Genomic DNA, 16092 nt, shown 5'->3' with positions numbered 1-16092 from the left:
TAAACAGTTGACTAATTCAAAGATAAGACAGTATTTGTGTTATGTTTGCTTTTTGAAAATGTTGAATGTTCTCAATTTAATTAGTTTAGTAATGAAGTAAAACTAGAGCCTTTAATCAAATCTTTTTTTTTTTTTTTTAATTTTCTAGAGGCATGTCTTATTTATTTATTTATTATTTGTTTGTTTGTTTGGTTTATACATGCACTGGGTACAGTCAGAAGCGCGGGAGGGTGAGAGAATTCACCAGAGCCAGAGCAGGGAGCAGAGCAGGCAGAAGGACCGAAGGACACTGCTGAGGGGAGCAGCGGGCGGCAGGAGAGGTCTGCGCGCCATGTGGGACCCTCCTCCGGTGGCTGGGGAGCAGCCGGGGATTGAACCGGCTGCAGAGGCTGCAGGCAGCTTCGCAACCCAGCACTCAACCGCTGCGCCACCGGGGAGACCCCTTTAATCAAATCTTATCCAGTTTCCCTTGAATGAAAAAAGAAATACTTATAGTAGGCAAACATGACAGATTTATGTGTCGTGATTTATTCATTCATTTTCATAAGTATTTCTAGAGTGCTTATTGATGCCAGAAAATGTACTAATTCCCCTCAGTAACTTACAGTGCAGCTTAGGAGGCAAATAAGCTAGTAATTATAGAGTAGTGTGGTCTTCGAAAAACTGGGGTTGGCTTATGGCAATAAAGGTATGAATCCAATCACAAAGTCGGGAGAGATTTCTTACATCTAAATAAATTAAGAAAATTTCTTAGTATTAAAAAGTCATCTTTAGTATCTATACTTTTAAACTTCTATATAACTAGATAAGCGATTTCATGTTCTGAATTATCAAAGAAAGGTACATTTTCATCTACCCTGTTTTTGCTGAGGAAAATTGAATAAAATGCTTTTATTAAAGGTCAAAATTGTTACATTCAAGCAGTGCATCATCTAGTTCCATTTTATTGGTTTAATAAATAAAGGTTGTGCTATATTTTTGGAAAAATATTGAACGTAACATTAAAGTTAAGCTATGATGTTTACTTGAAAGTAATGTTATGTCAACTACATGTCAATAATAATAAAAGACATTCAAGATTATTCTCAATTTTAAGACAATATTATGTTTGACTTAATTTTATGGTACCAATATGAAACTCTTTGGATTGTAGTGTGCTTTCTACATTTGGGTGACATAGCAACCTAGTGTCAGGTATTTTTTAAATCTCACAACAACCTTAGTATAAGTAAACTACATTGCAACCTCATAGAGAGGTTAATACATTCCTAACAACATATAGTTGTGCCAGGACTGAAGTCCAGGCAGGATGATGCCTAGTTCTCCACCTCTCTTGTATACACATAGCTATTTTGGCATTTTCACTGTTATGTCAAATTACAAATGTAATACATACTCAGCAAACTCACACATTATAAAAGTAACTATTGTGGAGAGTGAAATCCTGTTTTACGTGCTAGAGAGAACCACAGGTAAGTAAGGTTTTGATTAATTTTGGGAGGCTTGGGGAGCCAACACATGCACATTTTAAAATACTGGATTATGTTATACATATTGTTTTGCAGCTTGATTTTTTTTTTTTAATTTTATCTTACTTAGGACTTTTTGTGTACATGAAGATTCTTTGCTATGATAGTTTATGGATATACCTTGAATTTATGTACCATTCTCTAGTTGATGGGTACTGGGCTCATTTCGATTTTCACTATATAAAAAATGTTGCATTGCCTACCTGTGCTAGATTTCTGTAGGATCTATTTCAGAGGTGGAACTGACCGTGTGAGATTTAATACTTCAGATTTTAATCATAATGCAAAAAATGTATTAGGCTTCCTCAACTGGGGAAAGTGCTTACTACCCCACTTTCTATCAACTGGGATATTATCAATCTTTTTAATCATTGTTGATCCAATAACCCTTTTCTCTGCTGCCACCTCCCACCCCAAGATATGTAATTAAGTTATAAATTGGAGTTTTTCCAATGTATCATTTTTATTGGCTTAAAGACCTTTTTCTTTTGATAATCTGTTGACTAATCTCATGTAACAGAACAGTAAGGTATTTGTCTTTCACTTTCGAATCAACCAAGAGTGATCCCCTTTTTTGCTGTTATATTAAGATTTCAGTAACTTAGAGTTAAATTTTTTTAAATAGCTGTTATTTGATATGTGTGTTGCTCCTAACAATTCAGAAAAGAATTCTTTTCTTGAAAAATATTTACTCTGCCTACTAAAAGACTTTTAGAAAATATTGCCTCCTATGAAAGTTTATCTAATGTCATATTCTATTTAATGTGGTTATTTTTTTCCCCCACTCCTGACAGGATAATGCTGACTACAGATTATTTCAGAAAACACTCAAATTATGCCGTTTCTTTGTTAACTCCCTTTTGCATTATACCAAGGTAAGGCTAATTTTTTATAATTCCTAAAGCTGATCTACAGTATGATTTCTTTTTTAAAATCATCCCACCAAAAACAATCTTCTGAAGTTTTTCAAGAATATATTTTTGTAGGCTTTTTAATGATTTAATGTTGTTAATTGAATATTGAGTATCTGTTATGTCACTTAAGTTGCTGCTATCGTTGTTACTGGTTTTTCTGGTGCCAAAATCTGGGACTGGCCTCATCTCTTTTCTAACAATTTTTATTCAGTTCTCTGAAAGAAATGGTTTTATAAGCATAAATATAAGTAAAATTATATAAGCGTGAATCAGTTTTCAGATCATAGTTTAATTTGCTTCTAAGCATTTATAAATTATTTTTACCATGTTTCTAAATTAAATTGTTCAAATGTGCTTACCTTTAACACTAATAAATCCTAAGAAAACATGTATAATTGGATTCTAAGGATAACACTGTAGTTGAAGATATATATGAATAAAATAGATATATTATGAAGGCAGATTATTTGGACAATGTCAGAGAATGCTGACAGCAGCCAGTGAAAGTAAAAGCCATTGGGGCCCAAAAGAAATTTTTAGACTACACTAGTTCTTCTAGGTTCTTTTTAGACTAGATAAGTAATCAAAATAGCATTCATTATCAATGAATGGCCTCACTTTGTATGTCACTGAGAAAAATGGAAGTAATTAAGAGAGCTTCCATATACTGCCTCCATCATATCAACTATTCCCCTGTATCTGGTCCCATGAACTCCCTTCTTCCCATGAATGAACTACCTGTGGGCCTATCCACAGCTAGCCTTCTTATTGATGCATTGAATTTTATACATCAGATAGGTTATCGAAGGAAAAACAATGAATTTAATAACATATGTATGGAGAATTCACATGGTTGTAAATTCTAAAGGATAACGAAGCAGACCAGGAATATTTATCCTGTGTTTTGGGACCCAGATAATTGGAAAAAAAAAAAAGCGCGTGACAAAAGGGGGCTTACCTCCTGCTTGATGTTAGAGATGAGATTCTTGATAAAGACAAAGTGATCTGATAAATCTTGAACTGGATGAGACCCTGAACTACATTCTAGGTCACAAGAGGGAGAACAGTGATTGCTTCTTTAGTTGAGAAAAGGGCCGGGAGTTTAGGACCTGATGATCTCCTTTTAGATTAGGGAGGGGAAAAGGATTTGGGCTAGAACAAAAGCTTCTTTTGTCTTCAGGGCCCTTGCTTCCCCGGCAACAATCTGTATCCTTTAAGTAATGGTAATAAACCTCTGAAAGCTCACTGTGTCTTGATTGACCTCCAGGTCCCATAACACAGTGATTTTGGAGACCTACTCTGGGCCTACAGGGAAAAGCCTTTACTGACCCTTTAGGGGAGACTGACCCCACATGTATTTTGTAATAGATATTAGTAATTTTTTTTAAAGATTTATTTATTTATACAAGCACTGGGTACAGTCAGAAGCACGGGAGGGTGAGAGAATTCACCAGAGCCAGAGCGGGGAACAGAACAGGCAGAGTGACGAAATACACTGCTGAGGGGAGCAGCAGGCACAGCAGGAGAGGTCTGTTGTGCCATATGGGACCCTAGCAGGCGGCTGGGGATCGAACCGGCACTGCAGAGCCTGCAGGCAGCTTCGCAGCCTAGCGCTCAACCGCTGTGCCACCAGGGGAGGCCCGATATTAGTAATTTTAAAAAATACTGTTATTATTGTCTGTGTTGAATTTGTCTTTGACCTTGTTTTCCTCTTTTTTTGAGCAAATGATAAAGATCTCCAATGACCTTAGTCAGAAATCCATAGCATGCTCACTGACACATTGCCGTCCTATTTGGTATATTGCTCAAATTGGTCCTTCCGGGCACTGCCACTTACCTAGGTGGGTGCTCTAACATTGGATTCCCTGAGCTTTTAGGGTATGTGTTTCACTGATAGAGGCAGTTAATGGGAGAATCTTGTCACCATTGGCATTTGATATGTAATTAACCATCTGGTAGTTGCTTGGTGTATAGAAAGCAAAGTTGCTCTTGTTGATGGCCATTTTTAACCCTTTTCACTCAGAGAAATTAAAAAAAAAAAAATCATGTCTGCTTGCTACATCCTATAATACAATAAGAATTTTCTTCTACTTTCTAAGAGATAGCCTAACCATAATGGTTGGGGCATTTACAACTGCTTTTTTCCCTGATTTTTAACTCTCTGACTTAAATTATTTAATAGTTTTAGTTTTCTGTGAAGTGGGGCTAATAATATTTCATAAGATTTTTGAGAGGACTGAAATTAAGTAGTATACATAAAGTTACTTGCCACACATTTACTGAGCACTTAGTAGGTAATGACAGCTACTAATTATGGTTTTGGTGATTATTTCATTAGTAAAGAATTTCACGTGCTTTGCCTCATCCTTTTTATTCTCATGCAGGAAAAGTTTTTAAAATTCATTCAGCACTAATTCTTTTTGGATTTTGGTTTATTTTGCATGCTTATGTGAGAAAATATGAATTAGAAAGGCATTATATAGAAAGAATAAATTGTTGTTTTATTTTAGGAGTTTCTTCCCTTTCTTGCCGATTCTTGCTGTATATTGCATCAGCTTTATCTTCAGATACACAGGTAAGAAACATGCCATGTGATTACTAAAATGTAACACTGTCATTTAAACCATGCAAAGGTTGAGTATATCATTTTAAAATAAAACATCAGAGTAAATATTTTAATGTTTCAGTAAATTTTTATCTGCTTGAAATATTTGGAGATGGAAGCTTTTAAAGAATAATTTGCATGTTTTACCTACTTTTATAGTCTTAATTAGTACCTTATTATACTGGAATGATGAATAATTGGTCAAAACCAAACAAAAAATTAAAGGTTATATATACATGTATTTTTTTTTTTTGCATTGGTAAATTGTTTTTGTTTAATTTTTATTTCTATGGGATTTACGTTGAGTAACAACTCCAGCTGGGGTGGGGGGAAGCTAATTACAGAAAGGTATTATAATTTAAATTGCAGCTAAGTGATATCTGGAATTGACAATTATCTCAAGAGCCCTCAATTTGGCACTAAAATAATCTGTGAATTTATGCATCTGGCAGTGCTAATCATTTTAGCCTCCTACACGACACCTCCTTTTCGTTCCTCATTTTGTGTGTCACTGAGAAAAATGGAAACAATTATAAGCGCTTTCATGTATTCCCTTCAACAAAACTATTCTTTCTGTATCTGGTCCCCATGAAATTCCCTTGTTCGCATGAATGAATGATCTGTGGACCTACCTACGACCAGCCTCTTCATTGGGGCATTGGATTTTATCCTCGAGCATGGTCTAGGGCCTTGCTGTAGTAGTTGTTCCGTTTCCCACTTGCATCGTAAGTAGATCGTCCTTCTCAATAGGTCATTATCGTGGTATACTGACATGCTGGTATTTTTCCCATCTTAAGAACATAACAAAATGATCTCTCAACTCTACATTCTCTTCTGAGTACCTTACCATTTCTTCCTTTGTTTACAACAAAACTTCTAGAAATCATTGTCTATACCTCTCTAATTTTTGAAGCTGTTTTAATGAGACATTCCACTCTTGACCACTTGTCAAGGTCATCTGCGATCTCCACATTGCTTTATTCAGTGGCCAATTTTAGGCCTCATTTTATGTAAGCTGCCAGCTTTTTTTTTTTTTTTTTTTTTTTTTTAAAGATTATTCACGCATACAAGAACCAGGGTATAGGCCAGATGTGCGGGAAGGTGAGAGGATCTACCAGAGACAGAGCGGGGAACAGAACAGTCAGACTGACCGAAATACACTGCTGAGGGGATCAGTGGGCGAGATAGGAGAGTTCTGCTGAGCCATATAGATCTCTCCCTGGCCAGCCAGTATTGAACCCGCGCTATAGAGGCTGTGGACAGCTTTATAGTGCTGCGCTCAACTGCCTGCGCCACTAGGGTGGCCCTCTTTTGTTTTTTAAGTGTACTTCTCCCTCTTGTTCTCTGCTAATTTTACCAGCTCCTCCTCAGCTTCTCCTGCAGCTTCCTCCACTTCTCCCCACATTTCTTTAAGGTGATTATGCCCCAGTATTCAGTCCTCAGGCTGCTTCTCTCTCAGATCGTATAATATCAAGATTTTATCTCTCTCCCCAGTTGTGATAAGAAAATTCAGGGTCCCAAAGGAAGTGGTAATGCTGTAAAGGTCAGACACATTGTTTTTTAAGTTTATTTATTTATGCATACAAGAACTGGGGTACAGGCCAGAGGTGTGGGGGATGAGAGGATTCACCAGAGACAGAGTGGGGAACAGAGCAGGCAGATTGAGTGAAATACACTACTGTGGGGAACAGCAGGCAAGTCAGGAGAGGTCTGTGCCATGTGGGTAGCTCCCTGGTAGGGGATCGAATGCGTGCTGCAGTGGCTGCGGATAGCTTCATAGGTTGCGTCTTAACCCCTTGCGCCACCAGGGAGGCTGCAGACTCATTATTTGCAAAAAAACATGGAAAAATCATGGAAGCAATAGAAAAGTTTGGAATGTGTTCCAATAAAGTACCCACACAATATATTAAAGGTAAAGCCAGGCTAGGTGATTAGGTTGGATGACCAGAGTGGTGGGACCACTTCCAGAAGCAGCATTTGCCTTTCCTGTAATTGGGCTGGATAAACTCATGTTTACAGACCCTCTGGCTAAGACAAAATTTGGGCATTTCATGATTGACGGGAGAAAATAAAATTGTATGAAAGATTGAAAACAAAGTTCTTTCCCCTTTAAAGCCGAATGCCGAACCAGATATATACACTTAAACTGACCCAGACCTAACTCTTGATTCCTACCCATTCCATCTCCACCCCTCTCCCCCAATAGATTCTCTTGTAGTTTCCTCATTTATTTAAATGTGAACCTTGTTCTTCAGTTGATCAGGCCAAAAAACCTTGTTATCGTTGACTTTTTTTCCTTACTCTCATACCCACATTTAGTCGATTAACAATTATGTTGTTATCTTTAGTATAAATATGTTTGTGTGTATGTTTATGTGTGTATAAGTATATATAGTCCAGTCCTCAGCACCTAAACTGCATGTCATTCAATGCCATCCACTGTTTTCTTTGGATTTTTGCAGAACATCTTATGTACTGTGTCTGTTTTCACCTTTGCCTTACTCTAATGGCTTCTTTATACAGCAGCCACAGGGAGTGATTGAACTTAAGTTAGATCATGAGATTTCTCTGCCCAAACCCTCAAATGACTCAAAAAATTCATAGAATTTCAGGTAACTCAGAGTTTCCTATGTAGCTTTACTTTTTCCTATGTAGTTTTTTTTTTGTTTGTTTTACTTTTTCTCTGCAGCTCTTACTAACATATACTGTATTATGTACTGCTTGATTATTATTTTAACTGCCCCTTTATTAGAATGTAAACTTTATAGAAAGGCAGTGACTTTGTGTATTCTGCTTACTCCTGTATCACCTGCTCCTAGAACAGTGCTTGGCATGTATTCATGGACACTTTATAAATATTGTAAGATAAATGAATTTTAGAATGCATTGTTTGATTGAAACACTTACTTCGATGTTCAGTAGCTGTTCAAGCTGTTCAAGTTTATGGAATTTTGTTACCTATATTTATTTTATGTCTCTTGCCTCAATACTTTAATCCTCATAACTGAATCAGCGTTACATTGATTCAGTGAAGAAACTGAGGCTCAAGGAGATCAAATGAATGAACCAAATTCATGTAGTCAATAATTGGCAGATTGTTTTTCCCATCAAACTACGAAGTGTTATCTTAAGTGAATTCTTCCATATGCTTCTATTCCCTGGAAGACAGACTTCTCATGTATTGTCAAATTTGCCACAGAACAACATTGCAGAGAGTATTGACTATATATCTAGTTTCACATTGGTTATGATTAAAGTTGAAGTCCCAGTCACTCAGACAATTTCCATGAAAAACTCTTTGTATTGTCGCTGTTAGTATGTAGTTTAGTTCTTGTAAAGTTCTTGCTTCTGAGAAACCAGGATTAATTTATAGTAAAGTCAGCATTCTGTTGATTTGTAAACAACTTTTAATGTAGATAATTAAACCAGAGTTTACCAGAACTCTTTTTAGATGTAATGTTTTCACAAGTTAAGACTCATATTTAATATAAGTCTATATTAATATATTTAATATGACTCATATTTTTATAGTATTTAAGGATACCATTGTTAAAATGCATCAAAACAATACCAAAGATGATAAATGTTTAATTTTATAGATTCATAGCCATGTTATTTTGTTTATAGATCTTCATACAATTATGGTATTTAGTAGTTTGGCTTTTGTTTTATAAAATGTGTAGCAATTTTTTACATATTTCACTGGTAGAAGAATATCAGTTTACATAATTATCTGTAGCTAAAAGTAGAAGGTAACTATTACTGAATTTTATTCCTCCCTTTCAGCAAGTTTCCTCCCAGCCTGTATGCTGCCAGCATCTCCAAAACACAGCAGAAAGAAATAGCATGCACTTTCCTGGTGACTCTGGACCCACTTATTAGTCAGCTTCTCACATTCCAACCTTTCATGCAAGTGGTTTTGGACAGTAAATTAGGTAAGCTTCAAAGCAGATTTAATCTTAAATCGTCTATTAGCGACGATGTGTCAGAGACAGGATTATTTTCCTCATGTGTATAACCTTTTTGAAAATTTTACTTAAAATTCCTTCTACTTTGGGCCTCCCCTGGTGGCGCAGCGGTTGAGCGCTGGGTTGCCTGCAGCCTCTGCAGCGCCATTTTGATCCTTGGCCACCGGTGAGGGTCCCACAAAAAAAAAAAAAAAAAAAAAATTCCTTCTACTTTGTTGTCTTGGAACATATTTGTCACAAAAAGAATTATGCCTCCAATTTCTTTACCTATAGCAGATTTCTGCTGAAAATATGTGGAGTGTGTTTTTACCAATCTGTTGTAACTAATTAATGTGTTTCTGTTACTGTAAGAGCTGTCATGTGAACTACAGTTTCCACAGTGTCTGCTGCTGGTTGTCATTATGGATAAGCTGCCCTCTCAACCTGAGGATGTGCAGACCCTGTGGTGTGCAGAAAACCAAGTCTCAGAGGTGACAAACAGGTAGCAAATAAGTTACTCATATTATGAATAATAATTCCAATCATATTACAAATGGCTTAAAATGCCTTATTGTTATGTCAGGTATTCTGGTTAACAGTTAACTGTGTAGACCTCATCTATTTTGCTGCTTTACTAAAATGGATAAATATAAAGCCTCTCTATATATGTATGTATAAAAAAATCTGTAGCAATGCTAAAAATATTTTAATTTTGTTGAATGTTTTAAAGGGTATTGCCTAGTAGTGTTGTAAACACTGAGTTTAATAGACTAGGTATATATATTTAGTAACATTTAAAAACAAGCTCTGGTAACTTAGAGTAGCTAGCATTCTAGTTATCTTCTGGGGAATTTCACTGGTATTTATCCTCCTTGCCAATATTGTCTCGAGTTTCTTACTCCCTGGGTTATTGCTATATTTTAATTTTTCACCATTTCCTTTAATATATTTTGTGTATAAATACCAGGTTAGTCTTCTGAAATGCAGTTCTGAGTTTCCTGTTCTTCAGTGTCTCTCAGAAACTACAGCGTCATGTTAGAATTTCTCAGCTTTGTATTTAAAGTGCATCCTATTTGTTGCTCTCTTCTGCTTTTGTTCCTCATTCTTTCCTACATATATATATCTAGCTTCTGTCAGAGTGGTTATTCATGTGTACCTTTCACTCATACTTTGTCTTTGTTATTTATTTGTATTTTGCTTATTTTTAATTATTTAAAATCCTCTGAAATTTCTCAACCATTTCATCTTAAAATGACCCTTCCCTGTCTGAGCTATAATACTTATTTTTTGTTTTATTTATATCTAATGTAGCTATTTAAGATATTATGCTATATTAATCTCAAGTTCCTTGGCAAACTTGTCTTTGACTTTGTATATATTTTTAAAAAATGTGCAGGAAAATTCTTGTATTTTAAGGAATTTCTCCAGTAGGGACTATATTTTATTTTTATGTGAACATGTTCACCCATATTAGAAACTTGTTCATATGTACCTCTTATAACAGTCTGCTTTGCTAAAATAACTATGTATCATATTGTTAGTCTATCTGCCAGCTACAAAATGTTAATAACAATGGGTTCAATGTTCTCGATTTCCTTGCAGGGTGTCTCTACTCAAAACCATTTTCTACAGTTTCGAGCAGTGTTCTGGTGAACTCTCTCTGCCTGTTCATTTACAGGGAGTCGAGAGTAAAGGGCATACTGAGGTTGCTGTCACCTTGTACCAGCATGTCTGTGTTCATCTATGTACATTCATTACTTCCTTCCATCCCTCACTATTTCCTGAACTGGTAAGTTTGCTACTTGTTGGGCTAAACTAAAGTTACACTTTGGCTTTTCATTGAAATTTGTGATTCAGATATAGAAAAAAGTGTGGGAATACTTAATATATATTCTTTTTAAATGTAGTTCTCTCAGCTTGCACATTTATCACTTATATCAGTTATGTCCTAACAAATAGGACACAGTAGCATTCAGTTGTAATATCTAGCTAAATTGCTTGAGAAAACATTTTAAGTGGATATGTATGAAAAGAGAATGAGAAAAGATACGCAGGTGTTTACCTGATTCAATTAATTAAGAAGTTAATAGTTTATAGTACCAAGTCTCCTACAGATCTTAGGCCTAATGAAGATGTGTATGTGTGTCTGTGGAACCAGATTAGAAAAGAGGTTGAGGAAATTGTAGGAAAAAAAAATTCTTAGAATTTATTTGTCAACATTATTTAAGACGTTACACAGTGAGTGCATGTTAAATATTGTACTTGAATAGTTAAAGGCAAAAACATATTTTATATGTTTCAAAGATTTCAGGATATTTAGAGACTTTTTTGTGGCTATTAGGGATTGAGTTACCACATTTAAAGCCACTTTGGAATTCACATAGCTCAGCGCCGTGCTTAACATATAGTAGGTGCTCAATAAATGTTGAGGGGGTGGCAGCATAACTTCTTTCATATACTGGAGAGTAGTTATTTGGATTCTGATAGTCTTATTTTTAACTTTGAGAAATGTAATAGTAATAAGAATTTATCACAAACTTTGGTTTTTCTTTAGGAGGCTGCCCTATTGAATGCTGTGCTGGATGCTAATATGATCACCTCTTTGTTAGCTATGGATGCTTGGTGCTTCCTTGCTCGGTACAACATAATTTTTGGTTTTCAGATTGATTTGTAGTAGTGATTGAGGATAGTGATTTTATTTTTGTACCACCGGTACCTATTATATCAGTTCATTAAAGTGCTTTTTCCCCCTCCCCCCCTTACAAAGACAGACACTTAGGGGCCTCCCCGGTGGCGCAGCGGTTGAGCGCTGGGTTGCCAAGCTGCCCGCGGCCTCTGCGGTGTCGGTTCCATCCCCGGCTGCTCCCCGGCCACCGGAGGAGGGTCCCACGTGGCGCGCAGACCTCTCCTGCTGCCCGCTGCTCCCCTCAGCAGTGTACTTCGGTCCTTCTGCCTGCTCTGCTCTCCTCTCTGACTCTGGTGAATTCTCTCACCCTCCCGCGCTTCTGACTGTACCCAGTGCATGTATAAACAAACAAACAAACAAATAAATACATAAAATAAATAAAACATGCCTCTATTAAAAAAAAAATTTAAAAACAAAAAAAAAAAAGACAGACACTTAGCTCTTCTAAATAACTGCTTCATTTCACCCCAGAGATTGCTGCACATTTTTACTCTTCAATTTATAGTTAGCTATCTGTTTACCTCTCTATTTGCTTATTGCTTTATAACCCCTTTAGTACTTCTTTTATATCTGGCTTGCTGTTGACATATTCTTTTAATTTTGGCTTTTCAGTGACATTTCTTACCTTCTCAAGTGACAACCTTGCAGGATTAGAGTATTCTAGGCTGGACTTTTTTTTTCTTTGAATACTTTGTATTCTGCCATTCCCTTTCGTGCCTATAAGGTTACCACTGAAAAGTTCACAGATGGTCTAATAGGATTCCCTTACAGGTTACTTTTCTTCTTTCTCTCAATGCTTTTACTATTCTGTCATTGTCATTGGCTTTCAATGTGTCTTGGTGTGTGTCTGTTGGTATTTTCTTTGGAACTCTTTGGGCCTCTGGGATCAGAATGTCTAGTTCATCTCCCATTTGAGGTGGTATTCGCAGTTATTTCTTTAAGTTTTCTATGCTTTTCTCTTTTTTTCTTCTCCTTCAGAGATCCCCATGACACAGATATTACTTCTCTTTAGGTCCTGAAGAGCTCTTAAATGTTTTTTTTCCCTCTTTGTTGTTTCATTTGTGTATTCACCACTGTACTTTTAAGCTCACTAATTTCTCTCCATTCCTTGCCTTTGTTTACTGTTGAGACCCTCTATTGTATTTTAATTTGGTTACAGTAATTTTTTAGAGCCATTAGTTCTACTTGCAACATGTTCTCATGTTTTCTCAGTCTGTGTGTTCCTGTCTTTCATCATTCAATTTTTCTTAATGGCAAACATGGTTATAATTGCTACTTTAAACTCCTTATCAATCACATTCTGCAGTTCTGCTGAATGGAGACTTTTCTTGGGGTGTTTTTGCTCCATTTGTGGAATGTTCTTTTGTCTCTTCATTATTAGTGTCTATAGGTTGTAATAGGGAGTTGTTTTTTTTTTTAATGACTTTTTTTCAGGATATTTCAATAGCTGTTATCTCACAGAGCAATGCCTTTTACCTATTGAAATGGCCACAGCATTGGGGTTGGCATGGGGTAATGGGAAGGTATCGGGGCGTCAGGCCATTGAGTAGTCACTTCCAGTGAGCATTAAGGGTTCAAATTTCTGGTAGTGCTGTGGGTACCTGAGTTCTGTGGTGGGTATACCCAGAGATTCCTCTCCTGTAGGCCAACTCTGAACCAAATGTGTCCTGCATTTTCGTGCCAACCTCCACTCTAGACTCTAGTGCTTGAGCAATAGCTGTAGTGCTAGCTTGAGGACCAGAGTTGAAACAGAGCTGCAAGTGAGAATTTTTCCTTTGCTCTTTGAATAGTCTGACCTTGGGCCGCTTGCTCCTGTTACTGACATCCAGAGCCCTAAACTCCGGTTCGTGAGAGCAGTCAGTTGCTGTCTGGGTTTGGGCCCTGGGTCAGGCAGGTATTTTCAATATCACAGCCTCAGGCTGCAATCCTAGCCTCTTCTAGGAGACACAGTCTCTTCTGCAGATTTGGGTCCATGTGCTTTAGTTTAGGAGCGTCAGGCTCAAGCTAGTAATCACCCTTCTCCCTTACTACCTTAGTTCTCTGGGGGTGTGCCTTGTGTCCTGCACATCAGCTCTCTGCACCCCCTTCTCCATTGTGGTATCCAATTTTTGAAATCATCCATATGGGAATGTGCCTTTTGAGTCAGCAACAGGAGAGGCGTTTTATACAGCAGATGCTCTTCCCTTTCTTGACATGTATTACATGCTGTTGCTCTAGACATGGTTTATAATTTTTCATATGCCTTCCCACTGAACTTTTGATTCTCTTGTATGCCATAGTCACCTTTTATCTTTTAGGGGTTATTGATTTTGCTTTGTGATTGGGTTGTGACTATGTGGAAGAGGCAAGCCTGGAGTCTTCACTCTGCCACTGTCTTGCTAGACTAAATAAATTATTTTATACCTAATAGTCTGTAGAAAACTTCTTTTTCTAGTCTTTTTACAACCCCTCAAAATGGTTTTAATTCATGTAACATTTCTTAATTAGGAACCAAGTTCCCTCTTTTCTTTCTTTGGTTCAAGCCAAAGACGCAACAGTTGCTGGGATAGTTTCATATATTTTGATATTCCTTAGCCATGGAATACCTGCAGGTTACATGCCCTTATGAAAATAATTCTTTATGGAGTGTATCTTAATTTCTGAATATTTGGATAAATAACTGTAGAGATTGCCTTCTCTATGTATTACAGATATGGGAATGCTGAACTCTGTGCACACCATGTCACCATAGTGGCTCATCTGGTGAGTGAAATTACACAGCCTTGAATATCCGCTTTCTGTTTGTTCTCTGGGGATGTGATAATTGTAAAGAATGACTATCAAAGTCGAAATAGCATGGTAGCTAAGTTGTTTTGATAATTTTCTTTACCTGCGTTAATGCTTATATTATTGAGAAAGATTACTAGAAACATGGCAAAACTGGGGGAATAGTTTCGTATTTCTGAAGTTTTTTAGTGTTCCTGTTAGAAAGACTAACTTAACTGAGAACAAGCTTAATTGAATGCACAGTAGAAATAGTTGTTAGTTACAATGTTGATGACCAAGACTTCATATTACTTTCTCTCATTTCAATATGACTTTGACAACTTGACTCTTGATTTTGTTTTATATTTCAGTGATGATGACTTGAGGGGGACTAAATTTGTCAGTAATGAATGCTTTTGGGATAGTGGTGCTTTGTGAAAGGGTACAAAGAAAAAAATGATTTAGTGATGGTTTTAGTCTTTTTATTGACCTTTTGCTTTTAAATTCTGAGGTGGTTTTTAATATATTCCATACCAGGTGGTCATGGCTTGTTGTTTTTTGACCCCAGCCTTTGATATATATTTTATGTGGGTGCTTGCATCTTTGGTTTCTAGAAGAGCTATTATGTCCATATAGATGTGTGTCCATTATACATACTATTATAGCATGTATAAATCCAGTGTAGTGCAGGGCAGCTGATGTCTGTCTCCATGCTAACTATCTGGAGCACTAACACACTTATATTGCATAAAACAGATAAAGAGCGGTTTTTATGTTATGTGTTTTAGGTCTTCTTTACACAAAAGCTTTCCTTTAAATAAAGGCTCTGCTGGTACATTATAATAGGAGTTGATTTCCAGAATATTGACTTAACAAAATCTTTTATTAAGAATTTCATTTTGTATATTTAAATCTGCCACTATACTGTTGTGCCTAAAGCTTTAAAAATCCCGTGACTTTTCTTTGAGTAGGTATAGTAAATATCAAAATAGTAACTAGAAATAGAAATTCTAGAGTGATGTTTTTAAGTAATGTTTTCTCATTATAAAATTAATCTAGGTTCATAAATGAAAGAAAAGCTTAAAATTAAAAATTACCTATAATTTTATCTTCCAGAAAGAACTAGTGTTAATAATTTTGCATATAAAAACTTATGAAAACTGATTTTAAATCAACCGATCTTACCTTTCTCTCCTGTCTTCCCAGATAAAGTCTTGCCCTGGAGAATGTTATCAGCTTACCAACCTGTCCATACTATTGAGGCGTCTCTTCTTCTTCATGACCCCACCCCAACAGGCAAGGATATCAACTTTGTTACTGTCTTCCAGCAGCTGCTGAGAGTTGGATTCAGACTCTTATGTAGACCTTCTATCCTCCCCCTTTCTTGCCATTTATTTTATGTTTTATTATTGACAAATCTGAGCATAGATTTTTTTTTTTTTTTTTATAGAGGCATGCTTTATTTATTTATTTATTTGTTTGTTTTGTTTTTGTTTATACATGCACTGGGTACAGTCAGAAGCGCGGGAGGGTGAGAGAATTCACCAGAGCCAGAGCGGGGAGCAGAGCAGGCAGAAGGACTGAGGTACACTGCTGAGGGGAGCAGCGGGCGGCAGGAGAGGTCTGCGCGCCATGTGGGACCCTCCTCCAGTGGCCGGGGAGCAGC

General features: G+C 36.6%; 1 protein-coding gene across 1 annotated transcript in view; it reads left to right on the top strand.

Moving 5' to 3' along the window:
- The window catches only part of FIRRM (FIGNL1 interacting regulator of recombination and mitosis), a 47487-nt gene that overhangs the window by 16826 nt on the left and 14569 nt on the right, over window positions 1–16092 (top strand). The window contains exons 9-16 of the mRNA XM_037506510.2: window positions 2324–2404; window positions 4954–5018; window positions 8835–8983; window positions 9368–9497; window positions 10598–10784; window positions 11550–11632; window positions 14372–14423; window positions 15633–15722. Of these exons, the coding sequence (XP_037362407.1) occupies window positions 2324–2404; window positions 4954–5018; window positions 8835–8983; window positions 9368–9497; window positions 10598–10784; window positions 11550–11632; window positions 14372–14423; window positions 15633–15722 (837 nt within the window). The remainder of the gene's footprint in view (window positions 1–2323; window positions 2405–4953; window positions 5019–8834; window positions 8984–9367; window positions 9498–10597; window positions 10785–11549; window positions 11633–14371; window positions 14424–15632; window positions 15723–16092) is intronic.

Source organism: Talpa occidentalis, unplaced genomic scaffold, assembly GCF_014898055.3.
Source record: "Talpa occidentalis isolate TD23 unplaced genomic scaffold, MPIMG_talOcc4v2.1 talOcc4.12, whole genome shotgun sequence".
In the NCBI taxonomy this organism is placed as follows: domain Eukaryota; kingdom Metazoa; phylum Chordata; class Mammalia; order Eulipotyphla; family Talpidae; genus Talpa; species Talpa occidentalis.
Note: the sequence above shows the minus strand (reverse complement) of the source record. Positions and strands in the feature narration are given on the sequence as shown.